Here is a 20,468-nt window from a genome sequence, read left to right on the forward strand (position 1 = left end):
GCTAGTGCATATCATCAGGTTGAGTTAGATCCAGAATTAAGACATTTGACAGCATTTGTGTCGCCTATTGGGATGTTCCAGTACTGTCGCAAGCCGTTTGGGTTAGCCTTGGCAGCTTCAGTCTTTCAAAGAATTATGTGTTCGATATTGAAAGATGTACCGAATGTATTAGCGTTTCAGGATGATGTGCTGATTTATGCAGGTACTCAACGTGAACATAACCAAGTGTTGAGACAGGTGTTGGATAAGTTTTCATCTTGTGGAATTGTTCTAAAAAGAGAGAAGTGTTTGTTTATGAAACCACCAGCAGAATATTTAGGTCATGTCATTTCGGAGGAGGGAATCTTACCAAAACCTGGATTGATAGAAGCCATCAATAAGGCTCCACCCGAAGGACAAGGTGGGAGTGAAGTCATTTTTAGGAATGTGTGAATTTCTCTCTTGATTCGTCTCAAACTTTGCTAGCAAAGTTAGGCCGATATCCAATCTTTAGAAGAGTGGGGTATACTTTGCTTGGGACATTGAGTGTGATAGGGCGTTCAGAGAAATAAAGAAGATATTAGTTAGTGCTAAGGTACTGAAACCTTTTGATCAAGTGGTTCAATGTTGTTTAACTGTTGATGCAAGTAATGTAGGGGTTGGAGCGGTTTTGACGCAGTTGAAGAATGATGAAGAGAACACAATTGGATTTGCATCCAGAGCGTTAAGGGAACCGGAAACACATTTTTCTGTTATTGAAAAGGAATTGTTGGCTTGTGTGTGGGCGGTTGAGAAATTCAGAAACTATATTTGGGGCAGACATTTCATATTGAAGACGGATCATAAACCTCTTGTGTCGATCCTCAATGGCACAAATAATAAAACTGGTACACCCAGAATTGCGAGGTTTATGGCAAGATTGATGCAGTATGATTTCGAAGTCATCCATATCCAAGGAGGGAAGAATGTCAGAGCAGACTATCTATCACGGTTTCCAGCTCAAATTGTAGAAGGGGATGATGATAATTGGGCAGATGAGAGTTGCTTGATTGCTGCTGTGGAAATTGAACAAGTCTGTGTGTGTTAAGAAAATATATGAAAGGAGAAATTATATGCAGACAAAATTTTGTGTGAGGTAATCAAGAATGTCAAAGAAGGGTGGCCTCATGAAAGGGAATTGACGTATGGTGTTCAACCGTTTTGGAAAGTTGCTGACGAGTTGACTATTGAGGACAATATACTGCTGAGGAATGACAAATTAATTCCACCAGAAGATTTGAGATGCAGAATCAAGGAAAAAGCTCATGAGGGGCATTTAGGTGCAACAATGACCAAGAAAAGAGTGCGTGAACGTTTTTGGTGGCCATGTATGGATAGTGAAATTAACAGTTTGGTGAAGAATTGCACCATCTGCTATAATAGTGATAAATCATTTAGAACATGTACCCCTCCCATGATTCCAATTGATTGTCCATCTGGTCCTTGGAAGATGTTGGGAGTGGATTTGGTGGGACCATTTCATGCTTTGAATTGCAGTACCTGATATGCGTATGTAGTAGTTGACTATTACTTAAAATGGCCATACGTGAAGTTTGTTCAGGATCCTAATGCTAGATTGTTAGTTATATTTTTGGGAGAGGTTTTCATGAGTGAAGGTTTTTCCGAAGAAATAGTTATAGACAATGGTGTACAATTTTTGTCTGACGAATTCAAAGGGTTTTTGGATGAAGGATCAATTAAACATTTGAAGTGTTCACTTTATCAACCGCAAACAAATGGTTTGGTGGAACGTTTTAATCGTGTACTGGGTGACTGCATTAGGTGGTCACTGAGAAACAAATGTGTGGTGACTACATCTGTCCAGGCAATGCTATGGTTTTATAGAACAACACCACACTCCACCACTGGAGTGTCCCCTTTTGAAGCTTTAAGGGGAAGAAAGGCTTGTATGCAAGTATGTCCGGGGTGGATGTCTAGATTTTTCAAGAGTATGCGATTGGAAGAGTGTGCAAAAATTGTCCAACAGTATGTTAAAGAAAAACAGTTTGTACAAAAATGCATTTTGACAAACGGAAAGGTGTTAGGAGAATTGGTTTATCAATAGGAGATTGGGTGTCTATAAAGCTGCCTACTTTTGTCAAGAAAGTGGATCCAAAATTTTCGGACCCGGTAAGAGTGAAGTTGGTGAAAGGGAATGCAGTAAAAGTTGACGGAAACAAATGGTGGAACATGTCAAAGGTTGTTAAACTACAGAATGGGTTGGAAGAGTGCTGTGTTGACCATGGGTTAAGGACTAGTTCAAGGTCACAGGATTCTAATGCTCTCCAGCAACCGGTATTGCAGGTACCGTTAACGTGTAAGAGTCTACGTTTAAGGAGAGTACATTGGAAACTCAGAGTGTGATGCTACTGTGTGTGGAACGCGGCAAAAAAATAGATAGTTATCCATAAGATTGCTTTATGTGAAGAAAATGTTCAATGAAAATTATTTTTGTTGTATAAACATGTTAAGTTGGTTATAGTTGTTTGTGTAAGGAGTTATATTCATAATATGGTTTAAGTGAAAGATTGCTCAATGCAAATCTTTACAGTTGCATAAATATGTTGAGTTGTTTTTAGTTGCTTGTAAAAGGAATTATATAGTTACAAAAAAAACTCAATGTAATAAGTTTGTGTGTGCTGACACTCGAGTCTTCGAGGACCCGGCTGCTCGAGCACACGATGTTTCTGGGTAACCGGGGAACGCAAGGAGAAAACGGTCCTGGAGCGTTGTGAACAGACGCGTTTCCTCTGGGGGTCTGCACTTGTATGCAAAGAAGAATAAATACATTTAAACAGCAACGTTGTGAAGGTTATTACACAGTTGCCTTGGCATTTGGAGTTGTCTTTAATATCAGAAGGTGAAGCGTTATCCTTCCCTGCCATGGTAGTAACACTGATAACGACTGCCTCAGGCTTTTGGGGCTCGAAGGGTTACTAGTTTTCGAGGTCAAGGCAACTTTAGTTTGTAGGCTAACCATATATGTGGAAGCCTGTTCCTGAGCCTCCTCCAGTGAATCATTTCAGTGGCGGTGAAAGAAGTTTGGCTCTGAGGGAAGATTTCAGCTGTTGGAGCTGAGATGTGCCTTTAGGGGCATCACTCTTTGTCTCAAAGTTTTGGCAAGTTTTGTTAATGTTATTAATAAGTCTATGATCAGTGGCCATAGACTGCCTGATTGTTTGTTCCTAGCTTTCCGCAGTCTTCTGCGCTGTTGATTGTCAGAGGTTTCCATTGGACAAGAGTTGTTAACGCTGATGTTGGAAAACTTTCTCCAGATGGACTGAGTTGTGGCATGGCTGAACACTCACCACTTTGTCTGTGGTTTTTGGAGTACCCATTTCCACGGCTGCTCTTTTTGGTGATGGACTTGGTCTTGGGTTCTGTGTGTATCTCTGCTACACACATAATCTTGTGCGAGCCCCATGTTATATGCAACGATTGGGGAGGATTCTCTAGTTCAGAGCTCCGAGTGCCCGTTGAGGGAGTTAAAAACATTGAAGCTTTGTTTTTTGACAGTCTACATGGGAGCTTGTGATACAACGTGGGGAAGAGAAGATGCTTAGAACTGGTTTAGTAAGCTCTTCCGTAGACTTACTTCAGTTGCTACTACTGTGCACTGAAGGCATTGCTGTTTGTGGTGTTTGAGTCTTTAAATCTGTGATGATAGATGCAAGACCTCCCAGGAGAGTTGACGGTTTAATAAGAATTGGTGAGCACATGCCCTTTCCTGGCTCTGGAAGCACTTGCAAATTGAGGTTGTTGAGTTTGTCCAACTCGTCAGCTATCCCTGGCTCAAACACCACCAGGTGATTAAGAGATCAACTTGAATTTCTGATTTTTCAGATTAAAGCTTGAATGATTAAACAATAGAGTGGAGTGTTGATGACAATGCAGGCACCCATGCTAATGGAGTCTGCCAAACAGGGAGCATGCTTGTGCGCATAATTTGCTACATTGGTGGATTTGTTTCCCCTTAATGGGTGACCCAGTGAGCCTTGGAACTTACTGGCCATTTTGAGGGTTCTATGGGTGTTGTTGGCAGGTCACGAATAAAGAAAGACAGGATTCAGTTTGGCAAGTAATATGAGCATTTATGAATAACGGCCGGGAGGACAGCACAGCTCTAAGTCTGAAACTGCCCTCAAAATCATCAACTCAAGCAGCCCTTTTTATATACTTTTGCTACCTTGTATACATCTTATCACTTGTCATGCATTTTGATCTAAGCGCTCACGTGGTACATTGTGTCACTGCTTTCGTCAGCATGAAGCCGCATTTCTCATGAGAAAGCGTCTAATTACACATTTGCAGAAAAGCGAAGGTTACATATCTATCACGTGCACATTTAGTGAAAAACAGCAATACCTTTATCTCACGTTCTAAAGGCTGTCTGTAGCTCCTCCTTTCCTAACTCCAGGCTTGGAGCTCTCCCCGACTGTCTGACCTCCTCCACACAGCTGCTGACCTTCTACCATCAAAGCTCTTACATTCCTATCCAGTAACTCCCTTTCCTCATTAACGTGGATTTGAAATGCATGCCTTTCCTGTAACTATATCATTTGCAAGCTTCTAGGCCTTTCTACGTGTAGCTGCTTTGTGGATAACTATGCCTTTGTCTCTCTTCTCTGTCTCCTGCACTGGCCTTTTACTTGGATGCCATGAACACTCGGGGCCTGTATTTCTCTCTGAGCACATATGATTCTGCACATTTTCCTCCCAACTCTTGCTTTAGCAAAAATGGGCCCTCTCTTTCTATATTTTCAATAACATTCCCCCCTTTAGTTGAACTTTCAACTACTATTCCACCCTCTCTACTACTTTCATTCATTTGGATATATATGTGATCCTCATCCTCCTTTACGTCCCTGGCTGCCCTAATAGTGAACATCCCACCTATCTTCTGGCTAACTTTTTTGCAGCATCCTACCACTAACTGAAAGGTGCAGAGCATCAATAACATCACCACAAGTATCGGGAATAACCCCTTAATCAGTCCTGATAACCAGGATGGTATCCATGCAAACCATCCTGAAAACCATTCATTGGGGGCACCCCCTTCGTCTGCCATCTTCTTCCGCAAGTTATGTAGAGTCTGCATGGTCTCTGTGATTGTTCCATTGTCTGCATCGTTGGCATGTAAAACAGGCAGTTCCGATCTTGGCACAGACCCCACCCTCCATGGCCGTCATCAAGTCTAGCACATACCTATGTTGCATAAGCATCACTCTCACAGCCCGCATCTCTTCCTTGACTGCATTGAATCCATCTTCAGTTGCATTAATTGTCTTCATCAGTTCCCATCGTGTTATCTGCAGCCAGCGGGCCGTGGCCTTTGCTTGAACAAAGGGGAAGATGCTTCCAAAGAACATTTGGGCATCATTAAACAACCTGTGCTCTTGTGGAATGTCTTCCCAGGTTGTAGTACCCATATACTCTGCATACCTCTTTTTCCGATGACGCAATAAAGTTGTTGGACGGCTCATGAGGTGATCATATAACTTTGAGATGTCCACCCCCGGAATCACCAGGGAGGGGGTGTGCACAGTTACTAAGGAACAGAGACCTTTCCATCCGGAAGGAAGTCGTGAATATAGCCATTCTCCGCATTGCCAATAATAGTCCATCAGACTGGAGGTGCCCCATTGCATATCAGCATTGTACTCTGTGGTGATGCAATTGATGTTCCTCCCCACAGGGACTGTTCCATTCCCTCTGAAACATAAAAAGAAAACAATTGGTGTTCTGCCTGCTCAGAGAGTTGTTGGTGTTTCCACCCATGTTAATCTAGATATATTTTCATCCCATATAGCCTGGCACTTCTTCTGGGTGCTATTATCAGTCTGATTTCCCTTCCAGAGAGAGAGAGCTCTACATCCAAATGTTGCACCGTGGTACCACTGACCATGAACATACACTGATCCATTTACTCGAAAATATGGTCTTTCCTGACAATCTTGGGACATGGGTGAAGCTGAATAATTCTTACAGAAAAGTGTAGATCTTGGTATTCCCAGGAATCCCTGTTCTATTATTTTATTCTTCCAATTCCTACTTTTATATTTCATTATTCCCATCTCAGCCATCCTCCCTAATTTCACCACTAATTCCTTGCGATCTGTAAGGACATCTGTTATGTCGGCTAATTCCTCCTCATATTGTGTGGTGTTTACTAGAAATGCTCCCTGTCTTATCTGCAAGGGCTGCATTCGTGCTCTCATCCTGCAAAGGTACAAGTGCAATAAACATCGAGTAATATTTGGAAATACTTCTTTTGATGAATGTAGCCTATCTGTGTCACTAGCATGTGGAATCAAAGAACAAACAAAACATGATTCATTAGTAGTCTGCATGCCTATCTCTGTCATGTGCTGATACCATACATTGTCTAATAAGCTAGTATGAATATTGTGAGATATATTTTCATATTTATATACTTCTCTCTGTAAGCGCTTAGTATACTGACACATTGCCATGCGTGGACTAAGATACCATTGAAAGGTAATTGCTAACATAACAAAGCATGAACAGAAAAACAAAATCGAAATACATAACTGTCCACTAGTAGTGTCGAGTAGAAGTTCTGCTGGCCTCTTTAGGAAGGACGCTGTCCTTCGTCTTTGTCTTGCTGTAAATGTTCCTGTAAAGATGGTGATGTATAACATGAAGCCGGGGACAATCGAACGTCTGATAGGTGTATCCATGGCTTCCTGCCCTCCACCTTCACCGCTGTGGGGGTGCTCTGGGTCACTAAGTAAGGGCCCTCGAACTTGCTGTCTTTCCATCGTCGCACAAAATTGCGGATGTACACTTGCTGGCCCACGGATATTGGACTGGTCTGCTGGGCTGCGTTGGTGCACTTCTCTTGTCGTGCCACCTGTTTAGAGAAGAACTTGACAGACTTCAATAACTGGGATTGATAGCTACTCATTTCCTGTCCTAGGACCTCAGCTGTCTTTTGAGCATCTGTTCGGTGTCAAGCTATTGTTAAGGGAGTTGGCATATGCTGTCCTATTCGTAATCATTTCAGATAACTGCGTAATGAACCAGTCTGTCTGTAATGTGGCAAGAAGGTATTCTTTGGCAGTGTGTGCAGGGAGGTGTAGTTGTTCAAGGGCAACATACAGCAGGGCCTGAGGCATCACTGGCTTGCCTGTACTTTCTTGCCTATAGATAAAACCTGTTGGTGACTGTATACACCCTCGCTGCTCCCACAGCTCCCTTTCATAAGGTAGTGCTTGTTCTTGCAATTCGCGTAAATGCAATCGTGCCCCATAAAGGTTTTTTGTAATCAGGTGTGGCTAACACTGGAGCATTTGTAATTACTTCTTTTAGCTCCAGGAAGGCTGTTTCCCTGTCATCGGTCCAGTCTACTTTTTTTGCGTTTGCGGGGGACTCTTTTAAGGCAGTGAGAAGTGGTGCAATTAGGGTGGCATAATCAAATATCCACTGTCTCACATAATTGCAGAGTCCTAAAAACTTCTGCATCTGTTTAGTGGTTGTGGGCTTAGACATATTCCTAATACTCAGTACTCTGTCTGGTGTCAGTTCTGCCCTCTTTTTGACTGTTGACGGTCTTTTTGTGACTGAGACACCTCTGGCTGTCATTACTAATTCTCGTTTGAGGGCGCGGACGAAAATTATATAACCTTCTATTAACTCCTTGCTCATGTGCACCCCTATTAAACCCATTGTCCCATTCCTCATCCTCTTCTGCCCCCCCTATGCCTTGTGAGCCTTCTGGGGGCTCCTCATATGATGGCGTGTGTACACCTCCTCCCCGCTCCTCTTCTTCCTCCATCCAGTCCTCTGCTGCCTCTCTTAGTGTCTCTGCAGATGTGTCACCAAGCCTGAGAATAACATGCCCTGTAGTCCATTGTCCCCGAAGGGGTTGCTCTGCCTGTCTCAGTGTGTGTTGCAATTCACTTACTAGCCTGTCTCTCCCACTCAACTCTGGGTCAGCTCGAGGGGCTGAAGGGACAGGAGCAGGGGTTGCTTCAGTTCCTTGTGCCTCTAACCTCTCCTCCTTAGGCTCAACCCGGACGGGATCTTGATACCCTGCAGCTGGCAGGATAGGGTACAACCCATAAGGTGGGGGTTCCTGTAGCGAATTCCCTGGGGACTCTGTGTGAGTTTGTGCCCCTTCTTGTATGGGTGTCACTGCCTCTTCAGGTGTGGTAGACTTGTCTCTTTCTTTCTCATGACAGAATACTCGCCACAGTGATAGAATAGCTTCCCTCTTCTGCCTTTTCTTTTTCTTGTATGTTGAACAAATGTAAGTCAATGTGTGTTCAACTATATTGTGGTCAAATGTCCCATCTTTTGGCCATGGTTGAGCGTGGCCCTCAGTGCCTTTATGCCACTGTTTGCAATATTTTTGGATTCTTCCCTTGTCTGAAGGGAAAGTTTTCATCAAATGGTCCAAAGGGGTATCCATGATCCCCATAGGACGAATGTTTTCCTATGCATACCTCTAGCAGCGTAACTGATGCGCTCTTTTTTCCCTGTCTGTTATCTTGTGAGTATTTTAATTATGCCACTGTCACTAACTCACAACAGTATTGTGTAAAGTCAGTCCTACTCAGTATTACCAGACTTCACATATATTGTTGTAAGACCGTATCTGTGGACATCAGCCATGCTTATCGCTAGTCTGTGTAACACTTCTTCTATGGTGATGTCTGGGGCAGGTGAATTTATGGGTGGTCTAAGTGGATTAGTAGCAGAAGCAATGCGTGTTATCACGTTGTCATGTATGTAGATGAGTATTTGGGGTGCTCGGGGGTGCGTTGAGCCATTCATTATTTAAAGTAGTGAAGGCACGAATATCTGTGAGGAATGCATCAAGAAGAGCCTCTAATACAAGGGGTGATTGAGTTATTATTTCAAACCTCGGGGTGTTACATGGGCATGGGGTTGACCGTGAGCCCACTTAAATACTAATTTTAGCTCAAGTGTATCTGTTTCTTGCCACAGAGAATTATTAGCCTCACTCATAGGGATTTATTATCAACTTTTACTTGCTTTGGTGTTATTTATTCGGGCCTCCTGCGTTTTTATTTTCACTAATTACTGCCCCTTCACAGAACTCTTTAAGGGTGTCTGTTGGGATGTCAAAAATATGGCAGAGATCTCGCACCCTCTCTTCTTCACTTATATCTGACTGCGTGACAACTAGAGGGGACACCTGCCACTTCTCTATAACCTGACCTTTATGATTGTAAAACACAGTATTATTTGTATTCTCCTTTTCACTCATTACTCATAAAACGCATTCACTAGTCCCTATTGCGCTTTGCAGGTCTGCAACCAGGGGTCTGACTGTACTCAGACTCTCACTAATATTTCAGCCCTGGTCGCTTCCCCTCAAAGACGCCTTCCAGAGGTTAGTAAATCTGGGAATCTGGTGAACCGGGCGTGTGACTCAAAATTTGCACACTTGTTACTTGGTCCACTTCACTATTTCCTACTCTAACCCCTCTGTTCTAACCGGAATATCTGTTAGGCATTCCCAAATGAATGTCTCTTCCAGGGGCTGTCCCCTAGGTAATGCACTACTTTCATCCAGGGCTGCCCCCTGGGTAATACACTGTTGTCATCCAGGAGCTATCCCCCTGGGTAATACACTAAAGTCTTCCAGGGGCTACCCCCCTGGGTAATACTCTAATAGTCTTCCAGGGGCTACCCCCCTGGGTAATACTCTAAAAGTCTTCCAGGGGCTACCCCCCTAGGTAATACTCTAAAAGTATTCCAGGGGCTACCCCCCTGGGTAATACTCTAAATGTCTTCCAGGGGCTACCCCCCTGGGTAATACTCTAAATACTCTAAAAGTCTTCCAGGGGCTACCCCCCTGTGTAATACTCTAAAATACTCTAAAAGTCTTCCAGGGGCTACCCCCCTGGGTAATACTCTGAATACTCTAAGAGTCTTCCAGGGGCTACCCCCCTGGGTAATACTCTAAAAGTCTTCCAGGGGCTACCCCCCTGGGTAATACTCTAAAATACTCTAAAAGTCTTCCAGGGGCTACCCCCCTGGGTAATACTCTGAATACTCTAAGAGTCTTCCAGGGGCTACCCCCCTGGGTAATACTCTAAGTCTTCCAGGGGCTACCCCCCTGGGTAATACTCTGAATACTCTAAGAGTCTTCCAGGGGCTACCCCCCTGGGTAATACTCTAAAAGTCTTCCAGGGGCTACCCCCCTGGGTAATACTCTGAATACTCTGAGTCTTCCAGGGGCTACCCCCCTGGGTAATACTCTAAGTCTTCCAGGGGCTACCCCCCTGGGTAATACTCTAAATACTCTAAGAGTCTTCCAGGGGCTACCCCCCTGGGTAATACTCTAAAAGTCTTCCAGGGGCTACCCCCCTGGGTAATACTCTAAATACTCTAAGAGTCTTCCAGGGGCTACCCCCCTGGGTAATACTCTAAAATACTCTAAAAGTCTTCCAGGGGCTACCCCCCTGGGTAATACTCTAAAAGTCTTCCAGGGGCTACCCCCCGGGTAATACTCTAAATCTTCCAGGGGCTACCCCCCTGGGTAATACTCTAAGTCTTCCAGGGGCTACCCCCCTGGGTAATGCAGTACTATCTATTACACCAGCTAGTCTTCTGGTCTGACCAGGGAATCACAGTGTAGTAATAACATACCATCAAAACATTGCTTTAACACCCTAGCTAGTCTTCCGGTCTAACCGGGAAATCACAATTTATTTTTTAGCACACAGCATAATATTGCATTAAAACATTTAAACCCCACATAAATCATGCATGCATTTTGTCATATTATAGTTGCCAAAAAGAATCATGCAATTAAAAATAATAAGGTACAAGCCCGACCTCTCTTTACCCCTTTAGGACTGCAACATCTGGAATCCCCGACTGCCTGGTTGAATAGGCAGGTGTAATCTCACCTGTTTATGTTGCGCGCAGTGTTCTATTCAAGCAGTACAGACAGATTTTCCTTCAGCTGCGTGCGGAGAAGAGAAGGAGGGCTCCTGGCTGGCTCGCCAAATGTTGTTGGCAGGTCACGAATAAAGAAAGACAGGATTCAGTTTGGCAAGTAATATGAGCATTTATGAATAACGGCCGGGAGGACAGCACAGCTCTAAGTCTGAAACTGCCCTCAAAATCATCAACTCAAGCAGCCCTTTTTATATACTTTTGCTACCTTGTATACATCTTATCACTTGTCATGCATTTTGATCTAAGCGCTCACGTGGTACATTGTGTCACTGCTTTCGTCAGCATGAAGCCGCATTTCTCATGAGAAAGCGTCTAATTACACATTTGCAGAAAAGCGAAGGTTACATATCTATCATGTGCACATTTAGTGAAAAACAGCAATACCTTTATCTCACGTTCTAAAGGCTGTCTGTAGCTCCTCCTTTCCTAACTCCAGGCTTGGAGCTCTCCCCGACTGTCTGACCTCCTCCACACAGCTGCTGACCTTCTACCATCAAAGCTCTTACATTCCTATCCAGTAACTCCCTTTCCTCATTAACGTGGATTTGAAATGCGTGCCTTTCCTGTAACTATATCATTTGCAAGCTTCTAGGCCTTTCTACGTGTAGCTGCTTTGTGGATAAATATGCCTTTGTCTCTCTTCTCTGTCTCCTGCACTGGCCTTTTACTTGGATGCCATGAACACTCGGGCCTGTATTTCTCTCTGAGCACATATGATTCTGCACATTTTCCTCCCAACTCTTGCTTTAGCAAAAATGGGCCCTCTCTTTCTATATTTTCAATAACATGGGCTCCAGGTGTTCTATACACTACCCTTTTTGATATCTTTGCCAATTTCCGCATCTGATATCAAGTCTCCTATGGTAGTACCTTGAAAATGTAGCTAGCCATCTTGAAACTGCTGGCCATTTCCTTTTGGAATATCCTGTCCTTGTCCTTGTAAAACCCCAAGTTGTCATGTGGGCTGTCATTTTGACAGGGTTTGATGATGATGTGCTCCTTGAGCTCTTAAAGGCGTAGAACTTTACACTGTTGAAGGCCACCATGCCAGCCCTAAGGGTCTCTTGCCTTCGGTGCAGATAGGGCCTGGGGGGGAAGGTAGATGGCAGCAGATAGAAATACTTCAAGGCCACCCCGAGTAATGACGGGTTCCATTTAGCCACTAAACACTGCAGATAACATAAATGGCTGCCTGCTAATAAATGCTCGGCTAGGCTGATGCTGATGTAGACTGAAGTAGGCTGAGCCAAGTGGCTAGACGGGCAGACAAGAGGAGGATGAGGCAGCAGGGAGGGTAATGAAAGCAGAGAGTGCAGGGAAAGTTGCGGCGAGGTGCGTTATCACCGCAACAAGCATAAATTGCGCTAAACTAATGCCGGCTGCTTCCACGAAACATGTTGTGCCGCAGTCTTACTACCTCTCACCCATCACCTTTTGCCACTCACAGCTCCCTCTTCCCGCTGACAACTTTGCATCACACGGTGCTGCAGTGTTATTGCAGGTCACGCTCCCTCTCCTACTTCATACTTGTCAGAGGGGCTGAGGGGGGCACGACTGTTACTGCGCAGCTAGCCCCAACCCTCTCATCTTTGATGGGGCCGAGCAGCAGTCTTGCTCTCGAAGAAAGAGAGAGAGAGCAGAACCGAGCTGGAATGAGTCCAGGAAAGACAGCCCGCCCCTTGTATGTGCCTTTAATTGTCAGCAAAGTGAGTAGTGGTAGTCAGTATTCAGTAATAGATTTGCGAGAAACAGTCAAATTAATTTTTGCAGACTTATAAAGCTTTCTGATTAAAATGAAAGTATGTTGAGGATTTTTTTCAGGAGTCCTTTATCTTGTACAGTGGCATTTCTATTGCAAAGCACATCCTGAGTCACAGCTAAACAAGCTCATTTAAAATTGTTGTTGCTAATAATATTGCTATACAAGCAGCTGCTTATTTGTCAGCTCTCTGACCTAATGAATGTACGAAGTAGCAGTTTGCAAGTCGCTTTCCATCTTAAAATGCATTACTGCCAGTTAGTGTGCTACTGTACAAACACTCCGACCTCACTAATCACCAGTTGCTTGACAGCTTTAGCAGAGAGGAGCGCAGTCAAAAGAGAACACACTAGTGCACAGGCATAAAAACTATTGCTGAAATTGTTTTTAAATAAACATGACTAATGCTTCAATGTCTCATTTTGTAGGTGCAGACCTCAAAGAAAGAGCAAAAATGCATCCCAGTGACGTTGGTCCATTTGTTGCTAAAGCAAGAGCTCTAATGAATGACGTTGGTGAGTAAATATATTAAACCTATTGCCAAGCTCCTTCTCAGCAAGCAGACACCTGTGATCCAGTCAAATAAATGTTTACTATCAGAAAAGTAAGATACTTTCAAAACACATTTCATGAATACTATTTTATCATGTAGCATAATTTTAAAACATCAGGTAACATCATCTTTATTTCACAGTATGTTTATTCCATTGCACAAAATATCTGATAGAGACTTCTAGCTGCAGATTTCGTATCTTTGAATTTCGCCCAGGCGTCAGTCTGGATCAGGAGATTTTTCTCGAGCAGTAAACCTGCACACAGTGAGGTGGCGTCGGTCGACTCTGCGTCCGTCGTTGGCGTCTTGTTCACCAGATATGATGTCACGGTTCATACATAGGTGCCACCCCAGCGCACTTATATCAGTTCTTTTCTTTCCGCACCAGCCTATGCGCAGATCCGAAGAAGAGCTACCCAAGAGTCACTTTTTGACTGGCTTTTTCAACTTTTGTCTAAGCTTTTTTTTGCTTCCTGTTGTGTCAAGTATTTCATCCTGGTAGACCGGCTTCAACCCTGCGACTCTTGTCATCGGATGATGTCTGTGACGGATTGGCACATCATGTGTCTTTGGTGCCTGGAGCACGATCATGACCTAATGTCGTGCTCCGAGTGCCAGGCCATAAACCCAAAGGCTTTGAGTGTTAGGTCCCTAAAGCTCATGGCGGCCTGGCACTCGGCTCTGTGTCGCTCCTGATCTCGGTCGAGAGGAAGGTTGATGTGGGACCGATCGCGGAGCCCACACTTTTTGTCGTCCCATTCAAAATCTTTGGGATGCTCAAGTAAGCATAGGAAGAAGTCAAAGAATTCCAAACATTCTTTAACTTCACTCTGTCGGTCAGTTGACGCACCATGGGACAAGAAGCATCGTCGCTCTAGGCCTCTGTCCTCAGAGCCTACTTCTGGGTTGGTTACGCGCCTCCCGGAGTTTCCAGGAGCCGGAGCCACCCCTGCCCAACTCTGCAAGTTCTATTCAGCCATGCAACTCATATTTGGGCAGGCCAACCGTAGTGGAGCGCCTTAGGAGTTCCGTGGGTTAAGTAGGGGCCTTCTCGATTTCCACACCAGCGGCTTCGGCCTCCGTTCCAGAGGAAATCCAGGGATACATTTGCAGATCCCCACTGGCATCGCTCATGCCACTGCGACCTTCCCCAACAATAGTGCAGGCGATGATGCTCCTGACGCCACCTGGGCCCAGAGTCAGCATCGATCCCATACTTATTGATGACTCCGACATGGAGTCAGACCGGTGTCACTCGTCGTCAGTTCCGATTTCGACGGGGACCTTGCTCCCCAGGTTAGATCCTGACCGTTATTCTTATGGGTACGGATACGGTAAGAGTATGGAGGGGTTGCTGGACCCTTTAGAATCCCAGCTTGGAGACCCCATGGACAGGGCTCAGGAGTTGGGTGAAGCCAGTGGTCTTGATACCTCCCCTAATGCTGGCATGCTTTCCCCCTGCTACCATGGCTATGGAGGAGGGGGCGTCCTACTCAGTGGTGGTGAGGAGAGCGGCAGAGGTCCTGCCTTCTGTGGCTGTCAGGACTAACCTTCTGCCTGAGATGCTTTAGCCTGGGGCCTATTTATCAGAACCCCTTTTGCCCTTCAATGAGGCCCTCACTGATGTCCTGCGGGGGACTTGGTCCAACTCCAGCACAGAGTCTCCTGTAAACTGGACAATTGCCTGCCACCATAGGCCTGCACCTACTGACCCAAAATTCCTGACCCAACACCCCACCCCTAAGAGCTTGGTCATCCAGACCTCTTCATCCTCAGGCGCATTCCCTTCCACACAACCAGATAGGAAATCCAAAAGACTGGATCAGCTTAGTAGAAAATGATTTCTTTCACCAGTCTGGCACTGGAGTCTATGTACACCACATGCCTTTTGGACTGTTACTCCCATACTTTATGGGACACAGTTGTGCGGAGGAGGCTCGGGCCATTCTCTCCCATGCTGTTGCGATGGGAGAGAAGCAGCTACGTTCACAATCAGATGTGGGCTGAATACGACGACTCACTGGGCAGATGTGTTGCATTGATGGTGGCCTTGAGACTCCACGCTTGGTTGAGGATATCTGGCTTTTCGGGGGATCTCTAAGCAACGCTTATGTGCATGCCCTTCGATGGCAACCATCTCTTCGGAGACAAAGCAGACTCAACGCTCAAGGGTTTCAAGGAGTCCCGGGCTACGTCTCGATCCTTAGGTCTCGCAGCTGCCCGTTGCCACCCTCACACTGCTTTTTGCCCCTTCCATGGCTATGGAAGAGGTGCCCAACCATGTCCCTTTCCCGGACACCGTGGTGTGCATGCTGCCCAGCTTCTCAGTGGCCATGGAGGTCAGATCCATCATCCGTGTAGATCAGGGACCCAGCGCTCACCACCCCTCCCATGGCAGCTGCCAAACCTTCCTAGCTTGATGCTTTCCCATCAGGGACTAGTCAGAGACAGGAGTCGCCATCACCTGCCCCACTGGAAATGCTTCATGTCAGACAGGTGGGTTTTGCAAATAGTCTGAAGGGGCTACTCCCTCCCCTTCGAGACTGTCCCTCAATCTATGCCACCTTCCTACGAACAGATGACGAGGATCACCTGGCACTTCTCTGCAAGGAAGTTAAAGCTCTCTTGGCAAGGGAACCATAGAGAGGATCCCTTTGCCAGAAATAGGTTGTGGTTGTTATTCCCACTACTTTCTGGTGTCCAAAAAGGACAATGGTCTCTGCACTATCCTAGACATCCGGTCCCTAAATATCTTCCTCAAGAAGGAGAGGTTTAAAATGCTCACTCTGGTTTAGATCTTATCTGGCCTGGACCCAGTAGACTGGATGGTAGTGTTGGACTTGCAGGATGCATGTTTCCATATTCCCGTCCTACCAACCCACATACGTTACTTGCAGTTCATGGTAAGTCACAAGCATTTTCAATATACTGTGCTCCCCTTTGGCCTTGCCAGCGCCCCTCAGGTGTTCACTAAGGTGATGGCAGTGGCTGCAGCTTATCTGCGCAGGTTATGGGTCCGGGCTCCATATTAATCTCCTGGAGCTCGGGGTGATCAGACTAGCATTGAAAGCATTCCTTCCCTCTCTAAAAGGGAAAGTGGTGCAGGTGTCCACAGACAAATCCACAGCCATGCGGTAATGCCACAAGCAGGGTGGGGTAGGGTTGTGGATCCCTCATCAGGAGGCTCTACTCCTCTGGACTTGGCTGCAACATCAGGGCTTATCCCTGGTGGTTCAACATCTGAAGGGCTCTTTGAACACCAGAGCAGACAAACTCAGCCATCAATGATAAGTCGATAATAAATGGCGTCTCCATCCTAATGTTGCACAAGGTCTCCTACAGCAGTGGGATGAGGCTTAGTTGGGTCTGTTTGCCTCCCCGCAGAGAACACACAATGTCAGCTGTTTTGAGCGTTGGAGTTTCCAAGGTGGCACTCGCTCAACAACGCCTTTTGTCTTGAGTAGAGCTCAGGCCTCCTATACCCCTTTCTGCTAATACCACTTCTTCACAGCTCTCAAGAAGATCAAGAATGACAGGGCCCAAGTCATCTGGACTGGGCACGAAGTGTTTGGTATCCTGAGCTTTTGAGTATGGCCATCGATCCTCCACTCAGACTGCCTCTTTGGGAGGATTTTCTGTCGCAGCAGCTGGGGACGGACCTCCACCCAAACCTGTCCAGTATCTGCCTTTTTGTGTGGACATTGAGCCATGATAGTTGACGGCTTTTGACCTTCCGCCCGAAGTCTGCAATGTTATCTTGGCAGCCAGGTGTCCCTTAACCAAAATGGTACATGCCTGTCGATGGTACAAATATGTGGCATGGTGCACAGACAATTCAGTTGACCCCCTCTCTGCTCCTCTATCTGAGGTCCTTCTGCTTGTTCTTTCTTTAGCCTGCAGAGCTCTGCTTTGGGCACCTCAAGGGTTACTCATAAGACATTTTGTCTTTCCTCAGATTGTCTGATCAACCCTCTTTGTTTAAATCTCCTATTGTTGGTTGATTCCTGAAAGGTCTTACCCACATGCTTCTTCCTTCTCCGTTGAGAATGCCCCAATGGGATTTGAACTTGGTTCTTACCTTCCTGATGTGTGCCACCTCACAACTGTCCACTTTGTTTTCTTACTCTGAAGACAGCCTTTCTTGTATTCATCACTTCTGCCCGCAGAGTGAGTCAGCTGCAGGCTCTTTACTCAAAGCCACCTTTCACTTCCATCCATTCTGACAAGTTGGTGCTTCGTACCAGGGCTTGCTTCCTACCTAAAGAGGTCACAACCTTTCACGTAGATCAATCCCTCACCGTGCCTATTTTTCACGCGCTCCCACATCTTTCTAAGAAAGAGGAGATACTTCACCTCCTGGACCCAAAAATAGTGTTGCCATTCTATCTTGATCGAACCAAAGAGTTCCAGGTGAATGATCAACTCTATGTGGGTTATGTGGGTGTGAAGAAAGGTTGGGCAATTCAGAAGAGAACTGTCTCTAGATGGGTCATTCTCTGTATTAAAGTGTGCTATGCATTAGCTAAGAGGCAACCCCCAGAGGGCTTGCTTGCTCATGCCACTAGAGTAACAGCTGTAACGACTGCGTTAGCATCCGGAGTACCAGTTCTGGACATCCTGGATATCTGCCAGGCAGCAATGTGGGCGACCTTGCAAACGTTCCCTTAAAACTAGTGCCTGGACACTCGGGTCCGAAGGGACAGGTGCTTTGCCCATTCGATCCTGCAGGACTTTCTAGTATGATCTTGGTTCGCAGACCCTCCTCCGGGGATGGTATTGCTTGGGTGTCTATTCTAAGGTAAGGAATCTGCAACAAGAAGTCTCTATCAGATGAACAAGTTACATCTTTGGGAACAAATTATGTTGTAGAGGCCTAGACTAGTTGCAGATTCCTTACAAGCCCACCCATCCTCCCTGCTCTGTGAACTGATTTTGTAGGGACAGGGACTTCCCTTTAGGGCCATTGTTCTGACACAGAAGGGTCAGTGTTCTTCATGGCTCCACTCTGGCGTAGAAATTCGTGACAACAAACTGACGTCCGTGCGCAGGGGTGGCACTTAAATACGACCCGCGAGCCGGCGCAAACAACAGACGTGGAGTCGACTGATGCCACTTGACGCCACGCAGGGGTACTGCTCGTGAAAAATCTCCCAGTCCAGACTGACGCCTGGGGGAAATTCTAAGGTAACAAATCTGCAACTAGAATATGTCTCTACCAGATAATTTGTTACCGAAGGTAAGCAGCTTGTTCTTTCGCAGCAAAGGGTAGAAGTATTGTTTCCTAATGACTTTGTAGTATGTTTACTGGCTTTCAAGAGTTCTTCAACACAGTTCACTGTACACCTGTGTAATTGTGCAAAGCATTTTTCGTTTTTAGTAGTATGCTGTGGAATGAAATGGAATGGAACAGTATTTGTAAAGCTCACTAAACTCCAGGGTGTCAAATTGCTAGAGGTTGTAAGGAAAACATCTGCAGATACCAAGGAGTTGTAGTCAAGGAACGGAAAAAGCTAGGTTTTGAGTTGCTTATAGAATATTAAGAAGTCGAGACTTACAATGTGTACAGGGTTCCATTGCTGCCACTACCGAAAAGGAGTGGCCACCCCACCTGACTTTGTGGAATTTGGGGATAGTCACCTTCCTGAGAGTTGGAATAATGTTCTGAAAGGTCCAGTTTCCTGGTGGTGAACGCCCAAATAGACCATTCAGAGATCTTTATATTTCACCCGCTTTCTGACTGGCAAGCCAGTGAAGAGAGTGAATGCCTTCCCTCAACAAAAGATGTTCAGGCACATTCAGGACCAATCAGGCAGACACATTTTGAATGACCTGCAGTGTTTTAAGCGAGGACTTGTTGATGTTCAAGTATAAAGCATTACAGATTTCTTTCAACTCCCTTCTTGTGGCCAGAGGAGTATCACCCCTCTGCTGTCAGTGCAGGAAACATGAAATTTAAAATGGTAATAAACCAAATTTGTTATTATTTTATTTTTCATGTTGGCAGCAGCGGAGTCTGGTGTTGGGTCGAGCAGCAGGGAGGAACAGTGTGCACTTTAGTTTAACGTGTGCATGTCACTTTGGCTGACTGTCCTGCGATTACCAGCCTGACATGTGCACTTTGAACACTTCAACCCAGGCTGTTTTAGACTGCTGGATGGAATGCAAGCACAGGCCTCCAAGGCCTAAAGGAGGGTCGAACCAGCACACTCCAGCCAATCCTGGTGCTTCCTTCATTTAGCCTGTGCAGCAGGACAGCAGCACCCTGATTGGTAGAGGGGAGTTGGATGAGACTCTGGGAGCCTGTGCTTGAGTCACCAACTGCAGAGAGAAAGAAGAGGAGCACCCCAAATGAGGCAGTAGGAAGGTGAATCTTTTTTGTTGAGTTAATTTAACTCACTGATAGACTGTGAGAAACTGGCAGCGCCTTCACCCTCAACTCTAGAGCTCTCACTCGTGACCCGTTATAAACACTGTTTGAAATGGACCATGATTGAGGGCGTTGGCATTGAGCCTAAGGGCACTGCTTTTTTTTTCTTCAGTGCCTGTCAGTCAGCCCACCAGTTTCATTTGTCGCTGGTCGTCACTGGATTTCGATAATGCTGACCTGGGTATTATAAAAAATAACCCCCACGTTTTTAGCAGCTTCAGCCGACGATGGACCACAAGTCTCTGGCCTCCAAAGTTCAGACCACACCAAATGCTGTTCCCCAAAAACCAAGATCTCTGTCTTTTTAGCATTCAGTTTTAAGCACTTGTCCTTTTTGCAGGTACTAATACCATCCATGCATTGTTTGAACTTGTCTACTACCGTGGCATATTCTCTGATATCGAGACAATAATTTTAGTGTCATCCTCATAGGAGACATACAGATTGAATAGGGTGAGGCTAAGGGAGGATCCCTGCGGAACCCCACAAGGGAGCTCTGAATCCGTCAGTACATGTCATACTTCCTTCCTGGCTTTTTACCTAAATACTTTGAAATGTATTCCTGTCATAATCAGCAGAAAGGTAAAAATACTCAACAGTTGTACATGCAACCATCATCTTCTTCATATCTCAAATCTTTCCTGTTAATAAGGCTCTTGGAATAATGCTTCTTTACTTAGAAACTTGTGCATTGCTTATATTACTGCAACCATATGCTAAATAGTATCTGTTCTGCTCCATACATGCCTCTG

At 45.5% G+C, this 20,468-nt stretch overlaps 1 protein-coding gene across 1 annotated transcript in view; it reads left to right on the top strand.

Annotated features, from left to right (window-relative positions):
- Window positions 1-20,468, top strand: part of AUH (AU RNA binding methylglutaconyl-CoA hydratase) — a 711,935-nt gene that overhangs the window by 185,560 nt on the left and 505,907 nt on the right. Inside the window, exon 4 of the mRNA XM_069227411.1 lies at window positions 13,165-13,251. Coding sequence (XP_069083512.1) covers window positions 13,165-13,251 — 87 coding nt within the window. The remainder of the gene's footprint in view (window positions 1-13,164; window positions 13,252-20,468) is intronic.

The sequence above is a fragment of the Pleurodeles waltl genome, chromosome 1_1, assembly GCF_031143425.1.
Source record: "Pleurodeles waltl isolate 20211129_DDA chromosome 1_1, aPleWal1.hap1.20221129, whole genome shotgun sequence".
In the NCBI taxonomy this organism is placed as follows: Eukaryota; Metazoa; Chordata; class Amphibia; order Caudata; family Salamandridae; genus Pleurodeles; species Pleurodeles waltl.